The 18,287-nt window shown below is 32.0% G+C and overlaps 1 protein-coding gene across 2 annotated transcripts in view; it reads left to right on the forward strand.

The window, feature by feature from the left end:
* Positions 1-831: 831 nt before the first annotated feature.
* Positions 832-18,287, forward strand: part of LOC149184599 (3-oxoacyl-[acyl-carrier-protein] synthase I, chloroplastic-like) — a 34,976-nt gene continuing 17,520 nt past the window's right edge. Inside the window, exons 1-2 of one of the 2 annotated variants that reach the window (XM_089418949.1) lie at positions 832-975; positions 10,002-10,351. In XM_089418949.1, coding sequence (XP_089275075.1) covers positions 945-975; positions 10,002-10,351 — 381 coding nt within the window. In that variant the 5' untranslated portion in view covers positions 832-944. Of the gene's footprint in view, positions 976-9,726; positions 9,912-10,001; positions 10,352-18,287 lie in introns of those variants that run through there. The other variant, XM_089418948.1, reaches the window with a different exon arrangement.

An 18,287-nucleotide genomic window follows, 5' to 3' on the forward strand; every position in this document is an offset into this window, starting at 1 on the left:
ACTTTGAATTTACTTATCTTTATAGATAACTTCTAAAGTTAAAGCATTTTTGTTAAAAGTATGTAATCTTTTGTATTAACTAAGTGTGTGTGTTTAGCTAGTTGGGTTTGCTATTAATGGTTAGATAGATATGAAATTTGTTAATTAGTTGCCGAAAGTTTCTTATTTCAACTTTAGGCGGATGAGGATCTGTTTTTTTTTTTGGTTTATTCAATAGAGGGCCTAGATTGATTCTCAAGAGAGTATGCTCAGCATATGCTTAGTCTTAATGCTTATCAATGGTTATAGTGTATTAAAGAGTTTGTTAGGTTCCATTGATTTTAATAAACCTACCAATTTCCTAGGGATTTGAGATTATTCCAATTCTAATAAGTTCCTCCATGATAAGTTCCTCATTATTTATTATAAGATTCATTTATATATAAGCAAATTTTATTTAGCAAAATGGTCCATTAGTTTTAATAAATTTAAAAAATTAGATATGTGCCACACTCCCCACCAAACAATTATTCCAATTCTAATAAGTTCTTTCATGATAATTTTGTCATTATTGTGCTCCATTTAAATGATGGTGCTAAAGTCTTTCTTGGTATGGTGTAACAAACCAAGGTGGATCACTACCAAGGTATCACTAGGGCTCATGTACCGTACCTTTATGACGCTTGAAATGGCTCGTATAGGTTTGGATTGGTGGAACAATCCGTCGTGGACACGTATACCATGCCCATGTGAAGTGCACCAGGGTGTGTGAGTTCCTCCTGCACGAATGATGGGATGAGAGTCTTGTGGATCGACGGTGGTTGTCTCTCTTCAATAACCCTAACAGCCAATTCCTCCTTGCCAGTTTCAATTTCATTCATCTTTTTCATGGATGGTCCGGCCATTTCGCTTGAAACCATGGCACAAGTTTCCCGAAGAATGGCAGTTGAGCCATGGTCTGAGCCATGGCAACCAAATCAATCCCACCACCGCCAGGTATGTTCGCTCCCAGGTGGTTAGTAATGTTATGGTCAACCCTTATTTCACTAATGGAGCGTTAACTACCTTTCTCATTCTTTTAATTTTTGTTCTCATTCTGAAACTCAATTAAGGGTTTTTAATTTCTATGGTTCACTGCTAGAGTGCATCGTTGCAATTTTAAGGGTCTCTGGTGCACCCCACTTTGTTCCTCTGGGTGCGCCATAATTGTTCCAACGACTTCATCAGTTCACAAATAGTATGATTGTTCCAGGTATGTTTTATGGCAGTTCTACCGTAGTCGAATGTGACCCCTAGCAAATTCATGTTGTCTTTCTTTTGTTCCCGGTTCTAAATTTTTTTGCCTAATTGTCATATGTTTTTTGTTATAGTCCTAGGTTTTCATCACCATTCTCTATAAACTTAGGCCCATTTCGATGTACGAGGGATTTTGACATTCATATGTTACGGTTTACAGTTATACTTCTCCCTTCAACACGTGAGGCTATGAAATTCTTCCTAATTAAATTTACTTTCCTTGTACATAATCTTTTATGCGTTTTTCCCTGTATCAACATATTGTGGCTTGTTGACTCCCTAACACTTCCTCCTTGGTGTTCTAGTGTTCGAATGGTCAAGGAAGCCTATTTTCTTTTTTCTCAAATTGTCTCAAATACAAGTAAACTCTTCTTACCTTTAACATTGGGTTATTACAATTTGTCGAGTGTCTTCTCTTAGATATCCTCCTTACCTAATATTTGTGGTTGACATGTCCTATATGTATTTTCACTCTCTATTCCTGTGTACAAACATTTCTACTTCGCGTTCGCTACAGGAAGTTGGTTCCCTCTTTCCTAGTTGCCATATAATTTGCTGCCTACCACGGGATATGGGGTCTCGATACCAAGCCTAACTCACCAAATCGCTGTGTAGTGTGGTGACTCAAGAAATCTCCTTCTGAAAATGTAGAGTTTGAACATAACTTATTTTTCTCTGTGGATGAGTGAAATCAATTCACCATTGACTTGTAGCATTGATTGAGGAGGATCCTGGAGGATTAATCCAGGTGGATCTTCAGAAAAGTACCAGTGGCATGGTAAAAGACTCAAAACTCAAAGTGGAAGAATCTGAATAAACTTAGCATTGGATCGAAGTGCCTGTTACTCTGATTCCAACAGTGTGAACGACACTCAAATCCGAGTTCATATGAAGAAGTTAGATAAAGTCAAAGTTCAAGTTTGACTTGTCCAGGTGGCAGGAGGAGATGATGTGACAAAAGTCTCATGGAATGGGGGAGCGCGAAATGGCACGCTGCCATTAGCCCCACATATCACATATCGCAGCAAGGAGATGAAGCGGCTTAAGGGAAAATCAGCCCTAGGTAAATTGCGATGCGATAATCGCATATCGCACTCGCAAAAAAATAAAGTGGTTAAGAATCGGCCCCGATAGGATCCCGGTTGTGATTTCGACATCTCACATCACGGATCGGAGGAACAGGTGTTAAGGATCAGCACTCGACAGAGCCTATTTGCGATGCGATATATCGCATATCGCAATCGCATAAGGGCAAGTGGATGCAAAGCAGCCTAGTTAGTGATCGTCGATTGCGATAGGACTACAGGATGCGATGTTTTATACATTGAGATTTATAATCCCGACGGGTCTGTGTTATCGCAGAACTTAAGTTGGGTTGATATGCCGATGGTTTAAGCGCCGATTGCGATTACGATGGTGTCCCCGGATGCGATATGTTATATATTATGTTGTATAAGCCTGACGGGTCCGCTATATCGCAGGTTGCGTGATATAAGGGCTAGTCTGTACGCTGATGGAACGCCGATTGCGAAGAACCATTGATAGCATCAACCGCCAAGTTCAACATGCAATCAAAGAGGTTTCATGCCATATTTAAAAAGGGTTTCAACATACTTGTAAAGGTTTGTTGCATGTATCATTAAGGGCCGAGATCCCTGGTCTTAAGACAATCTCGCATGCCTAACTTGGCCTATGGTTAGAACTGTCCGGGAGTTGAGGAATTGCGCCATGTTTGTATAAAAGACCTTTTTGTGTCGAAAGAAGGCGGGGAGGACTGATCGATTAATTTACAATCCATTGTATAATAGACCCTAACCCTCGCAGCAAGTCAGGACCTCGTCTTGAGTAGTAGGGAGGTTCCGAGAAGTTGCAAAAAGCCCGATTATCCAAATTAGGAGCTTGGATAGGTGTTTTTGCATGATTTTTCGCTAGGAGTTCAGTGGTACTGTCTGTTTATGAAGTTGGGCTCTCTATTATTTGTCCATCTTCCAGCGTGAAGGTATAAGGATTGTAAAGACTCTTTCTTGTACTTTTATCTCTTTTTTTATGTCACTTAATGAATGAAGGCCTCCCCACTATTGAGCAGGGCTCGGAGACGTAGTCCAAATTGGATGAACTTCGTAATAAAATCTTTGTGTCATGGTTTTCATGTTCTTCTAGTTATTTTTGCATTGTTTATGTGTTTTTAAGTTCTATAGTTAAGAAGCTTTGTTTTATGTAATTCTGATGCATCTGTAAGTACAAGTTCTTGGATCAAGTTTGGTATTAGAGCAGGTCTTTGTAGATGTGAATTGCAGGATTTTATGCTAACCCGAAACAATCTGTGAAAAGGAGAAGGAACACTTCAGTCCTTTGATCCTGAAGCAGGATGTGCATAACGAACAAGAAACATGGCCAATGAAGAATCTCGTTGGGAAGAGAAAAATTCCCACAAGGTATTCTACAATATGGCAGGAAAAGTGGACAAGCTATTCGCAGAGTATGAGGAGGACAGTGCAATTATCGATGGTCTCTGTTAAACAAAGGAGATGATCGAGGCAAGGAAGCGAGATTATTTTCCAGGTTTAATTATCTACCTGGGCTAAGAAAAGGAGGAAGATTGCAGGAAGCCAACAATCTAACACAAGAAATGCTTGTTAATTGATGCCTAACCGATTTTGTTATGGCTCGATTACTAATGGATATTGTAAGCAAGAAAAAACATGTTGCCATCAACGTTACAAAATGATTTAGAATTTTGGGCCTTACTCTAGAATCCTTATTTATCATGGTAGAGCTTTTGGTATTTTGGATAAAACACCATTTGATGGAGTACCTCTTAGATCATTTCAAATTCAAGTCCACTTATTAGGAATAATCAGGGGTTGCAATACATTATGTCCAAGGAAATGACTCTATAAATATGAGAACAAGATCCTTCCCAATGTGATTTGCAAAGGCTGGTTGAGGATGCTTAAATTGAAATGAAAACACTGCCATTAATGTTTGAACAAAGGTAGATGTTGGTAGTTCTTTCAGGATTTTTTGTGAACATTTTGAAGCTTGGGAAAAACCCTGAAGAGGCCACATGCTTTAACAACACTATGGGAAAAAAAAAGACTGTAAAGGGGTCCAAATTCATATCTTTCTTTTAGTCAATTTATTTTGTTTTAATATCATATTTTAGTCAATTTATTTTGTTTTAATATCATATTTTTAGTCAATTTATTTTGTTTTAATATCATTCTTTGTTTGTAAATATGTATGACCGATGTGTGTTTCTTACCTGTAGAAGGAAGGGAGTGAGAAATTTGACCATATGGAGGGAGCTAGGGTTTCTCAAAGAAGTTGCAAGATGGAAAGATGGTTCCATGCAAGTTTTAGGAACTAGTTAGCGATATCAAAGGAACAACATCAAAAGGTTGATGGATGCAATTAAAGCGCAATATCTCATGTAAAAGCCCCATTGTGTGTGTAGGAACTAGTTAGCCATATCAAAGGAACAACATCAAAAGGTTGATGGATGCAAGTAAAGTGCAATATCTCCTCTAAGAGCCCCATCCTGTATGTAGGCGCGACTACCATCATGTTGGTTTTCACTCTTCATTTTCAAATGAGGAGATGTCATGTTGGTTTTCGCTCCTTGTTGTCAAACGAGGAGATGTCTGTTGGTTTTCACTCCTAGTTGTTAAATGAGGAGATGTTAAAGTCACACTTACATATAGGATGGGGCTCTTATCCCTATCAATGTGAGCTCTAATTGGGTCTTCACATCGGGGAGACCCCCTAATTGTTGGTGGCATCTAATGCCATCAACAGAATGGTAATATTTTTATTCAATTTTATATATTTAAAGATCAACTAAGATATATCTTCACCAAACAATTGAGAGTAATTATTTTATAGTTTCAAAAACAATGTTTAGACATTGTCAATACTAAAGAATATAAAATTTAAATAAACTTATTAAACCATATAACCTGGGGTGTTAAAGAAAATTTAATTAATTAATTATTTTACTGTTAGTAATTAGTTAATATTAATATTAATAATTAACCTATCAAAAATTTGTTATTATCATTTATCTTTATTTAATACATAGGGAAAAAAATTTAAATCCTAATATTAATAATTAACCTATCAAAAATTTGTTATTATTATTTATCTTTATTTAATAGATGGAAAAAAATTAAACCCTCATACAAAATTAAAAGAACAAACTAAACCCACATTTAATTACCATTCTCTCTTTTAATTTATATAGTCAAACATTAAACTAGCTCGAATCCTTTTAATTTCCACCATCAAACATTAAACTCTCACAAACTCCGCCGTCAAACATTTAACTCCCACAAGCTGTATCACTTGAAGAGTTGCGGATATTGCTTACAGAAAAAGGCAAACAAACAGGAACCTACGATTGCGTCCGAGTGCTTCATAAAGTTTGGTGGGCTTTGTTTATCATTGGGAATATCAAAAACTTTTAAATTACTCTAAATTTTATAATTTAATAATTATCATTTGAATTTTTAAATTAGAAATAAAATTAACATTATCAAAAATTTCTAAAACATTATAAATGGAATTATTTTTAGTGTTATTTTTGGAAGTTTTTCAGCTGGATTTTCGATATATTTTTCAGATTGCTTCCGAATGCTTCATAAAGTTTGGTGGGCTTTGTTTATCATTGGGAATATCAAAAACTTTTAAATTACTCTAAATTTCTGGTATATTTTTCAGGTTTAATTTCTCTAAAATATGGCCGGAATTCATTGAAATCACAAGATTGATGGGTAAACCCTGTACAATAGAAGTGCCCTAGCGGTGTTTAATGTTGTCTTTAGTGCGACTTTTTGGAATATTTTCGGGTGGATTTCTGGTTTAATTGCTCTAAAATCCAACCGAAATTCATTGAAATCACGATATTGATGGGTAAATCCTGCACAAGAGAAGTACGCTAGAGGTTTTCAATATTGCTGAATCCATATATATACGGTGAAAAAATTATTATAAATAATACAAATAAAAATTTCACCTCAAATTTTTCAACCTAATTCCAAAACCAAAAACTCTAAAAAATCATTATAAACAACTCCATTACAAATTCCATAACTTAATAACTATAACCCAAATTTTTTAAAAATTCGACTAAAAACCAACATTTTCCCACCAAAATTATCCACTGTTAAATTACTGAATTTTTCTTGATTACTAATTTCAAAAGTATCCCAGAAATTGATAGAAATACTTTTCCCCACCGAAAATCCTACTTTGCTTTGGAAGCCATAACTTTGGAAACGTCTAAACGATGGAAGAACCATCTGATGGGGTAAGAGGACGCCCTTTCAACTCCGCCAAATCAAGCCGAGATTGCATATATTCTTCCCTCACTTGTCTATTGCCTTCGTTAACCAATTTCACGGTGTAAGGCGACGGGCGGTCAGTGAGATCCTGGGCTGTTGTCTTAGCGTAGGCAGAATCAAGTGCAGTGCCATGGTAGCCGAATTTTTTATTTTTTATTTTTTTTTAAGTCATGGTGGTAACTGTTAGTTTTAATTTGTTTTTTTATCTAACACCATAGCAGGTCAGTGTACTCAATGAGATTTAAATTTCGGTCTTTTAAGTTTATACTTTGGCCTAAGTGTACTTATCATCAAACCACACATCACTATTCTTGAAATCTTTTATTATGAACATTTAACAGGGAAATTTAAAATCAATTCTTGTTCCACGGGGATATTTAAAACCTTTGTTCCCGATTCCTGCGAATGGGTTAGAAACCCTAATCCCTTCTACCTCTCTTTTCAACACTCCAGATTCTCTTGAACCAGAGCATAATCTTTTCAACCCCATTTCTCCTGGTGCATCAGTGGGCATTGTTCTTTCTTGATATTTATAGTTATATAGATGTAAATATTTACCATATGCATGATGAGTAAAAAAGAAAATATTATTGTTATAGTCATATAAATTAAATATTAGTAAATAGTTATATTAAAATATTTAATCTTTTGAAGCCCATTTCTCCTGCTGCATCAGTGGGCATTGTTTTTTCTTTAAAGCGATAGTAATTATATTGATATTTGTATAAATATAAATATTTATAATAATGTAGGATGAATAAAAATAAAATATAATTGTTATAATTATATAAATTAAATATTTAGTAAATAGTTATATTAAAATATTTACTACAAGATATAAACATTAAAAGATTTATTATATAATACATGTTATATTAGTAAAATTAGAAAAAAAATTGTTTAGAACAAATAACTAAATTATAATTTAATCTAAATTATTATTATTAAAAGGAATTATTATGTAATTAAAATTAAGGAACAATATTTTTAATTATTTTATTTTGTAAATAGATTTTATTAGAATATCATGGCTTATTAATACCACATGTCTAAACAACCATAATTTAATCTATCAATTTAATTAAAACAATGAATAATTATATAATTAAAATTATGGAGCAAGATTCTTAACCATTTTAGTGGAGATTTTTAATTTGTAAATAGATTTTATTAGAATATCATGACTTATTAATACCACACGTCTAAAAAAACCATAATTCAGTTTATCAATTTAATTAAAAAACAAAAACAAAAAATACTTAACTACTTTGAAAATAAATGTCAACTTTTCATATAAATACTACTACTAAATTAAATATCTACAATCATAATTAAATTGAAATTCTGAAAAATTTATTTTATAATAAACATACCTATAAACATAAAAATAATAATCATATTATTAACCCCACAATAAAATAAAATATAATAAAAAATTAATTTAAAAAATTTACTAAAATAATCATGGAAATCAATTTACCATCATGAAAATCAATTTACCATTATCTCAGGAAAATATTTATTCTTCCAAAAACTACAATCAAATATGTTAATCTGGTTACTTACCATAATCCATAAATATTATATATGTGATTTCAGAATTTTGTAAATTGTTTGTCTAGTATTTAAATTTAATCATTTAAATATAGTGTATTTTATTAAATTTTTAATGGTAAATATAACAATATGGGTATATTTTTAATAAAAATATGAAAGCATTTAATGATTAAAAATTTGCTTACAAATTCAATTTCAAAATAATAAAATAAATATAACTTTTTCAAACTTTGAAATAATTTCATATTTATCCTTATCCTTTTTCTCTTTTTTTCTATTATATCTTTTATTTTAATGGCCAATCCCAACAAATCCTACTCCATTCATATCTCACATGCCGGGAACGACAGAAAGATGCATTACCAATTCCAACAAAACCCTATAAATTCAAAGGTGTTTAAAAATTTAAACTCCATTTATCATCTCACATGCATCGCTGTCAGGCATCAAATCATTTATTGAAATTAGTGAAGTGATCAAATATCAAACAATGTCAACGACCACAATTTTATTATCAATGCTCCATGTATCAAACTTCAATGAAGTTATTAAATATTTTCGTTTAAAAAATAATGGAAACTTTGACATTATTTTAATAAAGTAGAGTGGAAATTTTTGAGATTTGAATTACCATTATTAATTTTGAAGATTTCGTATTCCTTAAGTTTCTATGGTATTAATCTATTTCCATAGTTTAAAAATAAATAAATTATTCAAACATTTTTAATTTTTTATTCTAACTAAAATTCATTCAAATACTAATAAAATAAAATAAACTAAATTCCAACGAAAACCCAAATTAAAGTATCAAACAATGTTAATGACAACATTTTTGAAGACATTCTGTACTTTACCATCATAAGTATATGAGTGTCATGAAGAAAACAACTAGGATCAGGCCGCATTTAAACTCCATTGATCATCTAGTATGCTATGATCAGCAAAATGTGAACAATTTGTCCGTAAGGGTGGTGTTGTCTAATTAGGTTTTGAGTTTTTTAACCAATTGTAAGAATTTTTTTTTTAAATATTTTTAAAATTAGTTAGAAATTTATTCATATTATAAGTTTGATAGTAATCTTTGTACAATCGAAGTATTTTTGGGTTTTTCAAGGCGCCGAATTTATATATAGTAAAAAAATCAGTTTAAATAACACAAATCAAAATTTCACCTCAATTTTTTAGTACATTAAAAAAATCCAAAAAATCACACAAAAAATAACTTGGTTTTTTAAAATAGTCTTGTGTAAAATGTATTGAAATCATCCACATAAAAAACCTAAAAGAATAACTGCATAATAAAAATAAGAAAAACCTAAAAGAATAACTGCTTATAAAAATAATTTTTTTTATTAAAAATATACCCCAAAAAAAACCTGCAAAACTCAGGATAGTTAGAGTACTGCCAAACCTCCAACCCTCCAATAACTCGTTGAAGTTATAAATGCTCGACTTCAATGAGATAGGTGAGGGATTAAATGTACAGTTTTATTGCTACAACGAAAACCCACCGTAAGTAAAACCAATAGGATTCTCCTCTGTATATGTTTGATGCAATTTGTCCTTAAAAAGGCCAAACTACGTTGTTATAGCGGAGTTTCAACATGACAACGCTGCGCGCTGCACCGTTCTCGAATGAAGTGAAGTCCTTCACAAGGACCTCTTTTTCGCAATATGAAGGCTTGAGAGGGATAGAACCGGTGGAGCGTTATCGACGATATTTTCATAAGCTGAGAGGTGGAACGTTAATTATACTCGCAATTTGTTATGATTTCGTTTGTGGGTGATCAATACAATGGAATTGAAATTGTGGGTTCTCGTCTGCAGGTGGTAGAAATGGCAAAACAAAGGCCATAATGGCGTCGGCTCCCAAACGAGAAAATGATCCGAAGAAGCGGATCGTTATAACGGGAATGGGACTCGTCTCTGTTTTTGGAAGCGACGTCGATACGTTTTATGATAAGCTTTTGGAGGGAGAGAGCGGTATTGGGTTCATCGATCGATTCGATGCCTCGAGTTGTAATGTTAGATTTGCAGGCCAAATACGTGGGTTTTCTGCAAATGGGTACATTGATGGCAAGAACGACCGCCGGCTTGACGATTGCTGGAGATACGGTTTGGTCAGTGGGAAGATGGCTCTTGAAAACGCTCATCTAGGCCCGCAACAGTTGGAGAAGGTATTTATTTATTTTTCACAAAACTTTACATCCTGAAAATTTCTTATTAATACTGAATAGTGATTTTTTCACTCTATTCACAATATTTATTCTCTTAATCCGAGTAAATTAAATCATAGATTTAGACTCCAAGAAAAATTCTCCCATAAACTCAATACTGATATTTCTCCACTGAATGTACTGATCTATCTATATAAACTTAGTGTCATATTCTAGGTTTTGTTGGGACTCTGGACACCCCATACCCTTCTCCCCTCTCTACCAACCAGGCCAATGCGTTGGAAGCACACGCCCCTGTCTCGAGAGCTTGCTCCATCCCAGGTCAACTCCTCTTCACCGTATCTTTGTAGCTTGCTCCATCCCAGGTCAACTCCTCTTCACCGTATCTTTGTTTCGGCATTCCGAGGATTCATCCACTTGGGTAACCTATACCACTTGTCGAGGATTCATCCACTTGGGTAACCTATACCACTTGTTGGGACTCTGGACACCCCATATCTCCACAATGGTATGATATTGTCCACTTTGGGCCTAAGCCCTCATGGGTTTGTTTTTGGGTTTTACCCCAAAAGGCCTCATACCAATGGAGATATTTGTTCATCCTTATATACCCATGATCCTTCCCACTTCTACTACTTCTAATCAATGTGGGACTTTGTTCGTATACCCAACAGGTTTATCATAAATGTCAGAGCTATCAGGGATAGAGAGATCAACCATTTTGAAGTCATATTCTAGGTTTATCATAAATGTCAGAGCTATCAGGGATAGAGAGATCAACCGTTTTGAAGTCATATTCTAGGTTTATCATAAATATCAGAGCTATGAGTCATAGAGAGATCAACCATTTTGAAGTTAATTTTGCTAATGTAAAATTTTGAAGTTAATTTTGCTAGTGTAAAATAGGTTTGTGTTTTTTAGATGTTCAATTTTAAAATTTATTTGTTGGAATATTTTTTTTTAAGAATCTTTTATTTTTTTAAGAGCTAGAGTGAGGCTGTCACTGTTAGCACTACTTCAATTTATAAATATAACATTAGAAACTAGTACAATAATATTTAGATATTATAGTTTAATATGTTATTAACTGAGATTGAGATTAAAACTTGGATAACACCAATTCACAAGTATTTTTCAGGTATATAAATATTTTAACTGAATTTAATTTATTTTTAGATTGATTAAATATTAGATATAATTTAAAAAGTATTATTTAAAAAATCATTGTAAAAATTATATAAATAAAAAAATGAATAATTATAAAGTAGTAATGTTTAATAATAAACCATATGGATGGTAATTAAAGTAATAATATGTATATTATAACTAATAAATAATTACACTAAGATATTTTTAATTTGTTTTTTATTGATTTTCATTATAGTAGTACATGTTAATTTTTTCATTACAACGGGCATTTATATATAATAAAGGATATTAGTGTCTAGATCTTAAAATCAATTGAGAGTGGCCAGCATAAGGAATACATATATAAAAATTAAGGAATTTCAGACAATAACAACTCTAGTAACCAACTCTTGTACATTTATATATAATAAAGGATATTAGTGTCTCACTCATAAAATCAATTGAGAGTGGCCAACATAAGGAATGCATATATAAAAATTAAGGAAATTTCAAACAATAACAACTCTAGTAACCAAAGCTTGGGATTCTGGGACATTGCCTTTGCCTTTGGATTTTGACTTCATTAACTTAGAATTTCAACTTCACCTTTTGCTAAGGATTGTTATGCACCCAATCTGATGAAAGAAAAATGGGATTTATATGAATTTTTGGTTTGAATTCTTACCATCTAGCGTCCAAACTATCATGTGAAATTTCAATTTGATATTCCAATTTTATTAAACCATGATTTTGATCTCATATGATCCTTTATTTTTAATTTTTTTTTATATAATTATGATTTTAGAAAATCTAATTCATTAGTTATTGGTTGTCTCAAAACTAAATTCGTTTACTATGTAATGACTTCTCGTAATTCTATTAGTCAATCATTTCAAAGTAATGAGAAAATATTTTTCATGTATCCTTTATCCTCAATTGTAAATCCTTTTTGGTGATTCACATTAATGTTGGTGAATGCTTTATTCATTGTTCAAATATTGAAATCAATAAAATATAGTAATAGCATCAATGCAATGTTCCCACGACAATTATGGATGGACCCAACACCATATCGTCCATAGCATATACATTTAGTATAATAGATATGCAACATAAGCCACTAATTTTAACATCCCTAAATATCACATTCCTAGTATTTTTGGAATTATATTAATGACATTTCTATGATTGGGTGGATATATTATTTTTTATTTTTATTATTGGATGGATATATTATCTTTTAATATAGTTCAGTCTTATTGATATATAGTTTCCTCGTCCTCATTTGATAAATATGTAGATTTATATTCATCTTAATGTGTCATATTATCCATCATATTTTATTTCTTTTTATCTCCTCTAGCCAAAAGAAATTATAACAATCACCATGACATGTGACAATACAATCCACATGAGATCTCTTCTCATTGATGCAAATATTCCATGTCATAAATGTTATGCACAATATAGAATAGTGAAATTTATCTATTGTACAATGGATAGTTGTAGTTGCAAGTTATATGTTTGACAACTTCCACATAAGATAGAGAGTATAAATCTGCACAAAGAAAAGACCTTTGGCTTTGAAATGTCCATATTGTGCTTTAGAAAAATCATATGAGGTAGTTACATAAATGTAACTATGTGTCATCAAGTATTGCAATGTTGGCTCCATGGTAAAATGGGAAAATTATAAAAATCTATGAAAATGAAATTTCTCTTCAATTGATAGAAGTTAAAATTGATAAATATTGCGCATAGCATTCATTAAGGGTTTAATTTTTGGAGGCTGAATTGAAAGTTGACAAATTTAGATCAACAATTGAGATCATCACTAGATTTGAGTTTGTCAAGGATTTGAAATTTTGGTGATGTTGTGAATTGACAAGGATTAATCATATGAGTGAGATCAACAATTGATACAATCACACATGATTCAAGTTCTATGTGGACTCACATTTTTGAAAATGTCATAAATGGTGGATTTTCTTTCACTAGATGAGATCAATAATCATGGTTTTACCATAAGTTTAGAGTTTATTGGGGATTTAAGAATTCGAAATGTCGTGAACAATTAAGATATTTTTGAATAGATCAATATACAATGGATATATTTTCAGGGGGGTTTGTAAAGTGTTGAGTTGATGGACATAAATTTGTTGGGAAATTCTCGATCATTTTAATGGTCCACATCTCATTATAGCATTGGGAGACGTTAGAAAATGAATAAAATAAAATGGCAGAAATAGATATCTAATTGGAGAGTGCCATGAACAACCTAAATCTCATCATGATTAATGGGAAAAATGTATATACGAGATAAAATCAAGTGTTGTAAGTGGCCACGATTACAATAGGAAATGAGATCCATATTACAAAACATATCACAAAAAATGGGAAGAGCCATATATGCAAGAGAATGACATGGTAGAATCAATGGGTATGTTGATTCAACTCCATAATTCCAAAAAAGGCAATTAATGGTTTTTGAAGAGAGAGGGTAATCACTGATAGGAGCTCAATCGGGTAAGAAATTTGGACAATGAAGAATAGAAGAAGACACAAAGAAGCCTAGTTGGATTTTTGGTTAGATTCCAAGGGGTTTGAAGTGCAAGTGGAAAAATATGTCAAATTCCATTATTCTAAGAGTGAATGGAGTATTAGATCACTAAGAAGAAGCTATTTGAGTGTTCATAATAAGAATTACTATCTGCACTGATACAATTTTTTTCTTAGTTCTTGCTAAATTTTCTTTTATAGATGGAATAAGTAGCTCTTACAACTTAATTGCATTAGTGAGAAAAATGGCGAAAATGGCGAAAATGATAATTTTTTAGAGTTATAATTTTTAGCTTAGAGCTTGGAATTTATCATGTTTATAGTCATTAGATAAGTAATATATAGGAGAATGTAATAAAGGGTTATGATCTCCAAAACATGTTTCTAATTATTTCAAAAAGTTAGCAGAATAAAGCATTTGGGCTTGAGTGGACATTATAATTATAAATATGCATAATTTCCAAGGTACCCTAAATATTGAGAAACAGTTATATAGTGCTATAGTAGTGTCCCAGAGATGAAGTTGACTAAGAGATGGTTGCATATAATTCATGATGGTGCTTTCACAATAGAGTGGAGGAACAACTAGATGATTAAAACATGGTAGAGGTGCATATTTCCAATTAGGGTGAATTATTAGGCCTATATAGTTGTATTTATGAATAATAGTGCATCTCATGAAATTATTATGATCCATGTGTGTAATTTGAATTGCAAAGAAGAGCCATGGAAATTCTTGGTTATTGTTTTCCATAAAAATATTTAGTGAAGGCATGGAAGACAACAACATAATGTTGTGAGGTTTCAATTGTTGAAGCTAGTTATTATATATAGCCAAGAAAAAATTATAGGTATAGGGAATATGGAATAGACTAGCTAATGAGGATGACACCAATATGCATGAAAACAGAAATGAAATTATTATCCTAGTGGAGATATTTTAAACCATCAATGTGATGGAGGTTATAGTGCTTGCATGATAAAGGAGAATTTCCAAGGAAAGAGAATATGTGTATGAAGTAATGTATGAACTATGTAATATGTGGACCATCTCTATGGGAAGGATTTGTGAATGCCTAGAAGAGTTGCAAGATATGAACCAATGATCTATGTGTGATGAGAAGAAAAATGGTGAACTTCAAGTCATTGGAAGGATGTTGACAGTGGAATAAAGAACTCCATGTCTCGATTGGTATTGGTGGATGGACTTAGACCCCACAAATAATTGTTCAATTAAAATAGGAAATTTTAGAGCCTTACGAAGTCTAAATATGACTCGATATTAGGGCATCAAATGTCATACAATGAATGTTAAGGTTGTTCAAAAACATTACAAAATTGAGGAAATGACCCCAATAGTAAATGCCAATTGGTGGATGAGATAAGGATGAGAAATGTTGAGTGCATCCTAAGTGTATAAAGGGTAGCAAATCAAAGCATGATATGGTAGTTTTAACTATAAAATTTCAGATGAGAAGGATAAGGATGCATATAGAGTATAAAACTGTATTTAAACTTGGATGGTTTGTGAAAGAAAATGGACTTTCAAAGGAGTACATATGAAGATGAAACAATGATTGCAACACTATGAAGTGTTATAAGGTCCATTTAACATTAAAGTTGGAGAAAGAAGTGTTAAATTACAATGCGATGGAACTACTCAAGAAAAGTCAACAAGTCGTATAGAGGTGAATAGAATGAAGAGGAAACACTAAAGAGAATAACAAGATGATTTCTCTAATCAAATGGAACTTGAAGGCAACTTAGGACAAAAATGAAGCTACAACAATGTTAAGAAAGGCTACAAATTTCTAAGGAATTTGTTGTAATAGAAAAAGTAGAAAAAGACAACAACATAGGCTATGAGTTAAATCAATTATGCTTTGGCAACCCATGCAATATAGAGTAGAAAAGTATAATTCCTTGACACTTATATATTGTTTTTGTACCATTTAACAGCTAAGAATGAGAGTGAATAAGTATTTATACTCATATCCTATAATGAATACCATATGAGATAGCCGTATGTTAGACCATAATTTTGTTGGTTATGGACAATTTATAGCATGGTAAATGTGTCCAGTGGTCTTCATACTAGTGTTGGTGTCCTAGATAGTAACCTTCGTCCAAACATATAGACAACACTACAGGGAAAGGTTTCATGGGGCCACCGGGTCTCCACTTATTTGACCAATGTCATAACAATACTTTCACGGGATACTAAAGAATACTTCTACTCTCACTAGATATTGATAAAAGACTCCCAAAATATTTTTTTGAACCCCTCTCCGAATACATATTTTTAATAAAAATAGTCGCTATATTTTTGTAGATACCCCTTGTTTTAACGAAATGCCCTTTTATATCCGAAATTGTAAATACAAATAAAAATCTCCTACCCCAAGTTGCCCCCCACCAAATAATTACAATATATTGATTCTATTTTTCACAATTTTAAAACCCCATTTATAAATGAATGTGATAAGATATTGGTCAACAAGGTGAAACCCCTTGTGCTCGGGGTACTACTAGGAAAACAAAGAAAATACCTTCTAGTATGCTTCAAGAGATTGTCTAACATAGAAAGGTTATATTCTTGGTGTTGTGTTGGGATAAAAATTAAAGTATTTGAATAAAATTGAGCAAAATTGAGGAAGAAGTTGGATAATATGTCAAGTTGTTTACTAGAGCTTTCAACTCATCATGGTGAGATGCATGATATGAAGCCATGATATTCTTGAATCAATGCAATGATGTGTTATGTGAATGAACACAATAATATTATGTAAGTATGAAAGTTGTGGTTATCCACATGTCTTTCGATGCATTGTGTGAATGCATGCATGTTCTACTTTTCATTACAATTAATATGTTAATTATTGAAATGATGGAACTACTAGTAATTCGTAATTAGAAATCATTTCATAAGGTTGTTGTGGATGTAGTGGAAAGAATTATATGAAAAAACAATCATGTTTTGATCGAATACAAGAAAGATGATTGAAAAAACTGAGTCGGAGAAGGATATGACGGTAAAATTAAGCCATATAATGAAGTGAATGACTATCACCTACAAAATTGAAAACTAAGTATATGTGAAACTTCCTAAGTTCATATAAATCCAAATTTATTAATATTTTTTTCAAAATTGGTTCAAAGAGAGAGATAATTCGTAATATTTGTATATCAATGTTTATGATATAGGTGATTGGTGAATTTACCTCGTAAATGAAAATAATAACTAATGTAAGATAGAAAGCTCGAGAAGAAGGCCAATATGACAACACCAAAATCCTATGATTTTTGTAAGTTATTGATTTAGTAGAGGCTACTAGTGGGATTTCTAACAATGACACATCACACGCTAACACTCTTCCTACAGGAAAGCCTTGTTAAGATGAATCCCCCAAAGAATTATTGAGTAGAGAAGGGGATGCGTGAGCCTAACAGGCCGAGTGTGGAAGGAAAGAGACAACTTAAATGAATCTATGATGAAATAGTCATGTGGAATCTTTGCCAGGATCAAGGATGGGTGTGTTAGAAAACATGATAAGACGAACTTTTGCCCTTGACAAAATTGTGAAGTAGATAAATATACATTCATATAAGTATTAGATTAGTATTGCATATTTATTTTTATGTTATGAATATACGTGTATACATTATGTATTAAAAAATTGTTGTGACTGGGTTAATAGATACATAAAAATGGATATAACATGCATATTTAAAATTGGAGTTATATTTCCCTAGGAGCAAGCCAATGAGAGAGGAAATAGGGATGAGTTCAATAAGTTTCTTTATTTGAATTGACAAGTGTTTAATTTGGTAAGCCTTCCCTTTAGTATGTATTATATGCCTATATGTTTTATTTCTCAAATTTATATATAAACATATATTTTCCTTGCAAATTTAAAGTGCATGCAAGTCTTGAGAAGGTATTTTGCTAGTCTTAATTAAAAATATATATATAATAAAACAACTCTAAATAATAAGAAAAGTTCATTTTCATAACAAAACTCATAAAAAATGAAAAACAAAAAATACATAACCATTTTTAAAAAATCTCATCCTTATATTCTTTATATTCCTTACTACTGCTATAAATATATTCTTTATATTCTTTACTACTGCTATAAATATTTAGTAAATTAAATTCCCACCCTCTACTTAATAGTTAAAACAAAATTATAAAAATATTATTCCAAACAAAACTCTATATATATATTAAATTAACACCAACCTATCC

This window comes from Pinus tabuliformis, chromosome 3_2 (assembly GCF_031772625.1).
Source record: "Pinus tabuliformis cultivar Carrire ecotype Pingquan chromosome 3_2, CPIR1, whole genome shotgun sequence".
In the NCBI taxonomy this organism is placed as follows: domain Eukaryota; kingdom Viridiplantae; phylum Streptophyta; class Pinopsida; order Pinales; family Pinaceae; genus Pinus; species Pinus tabuliformis.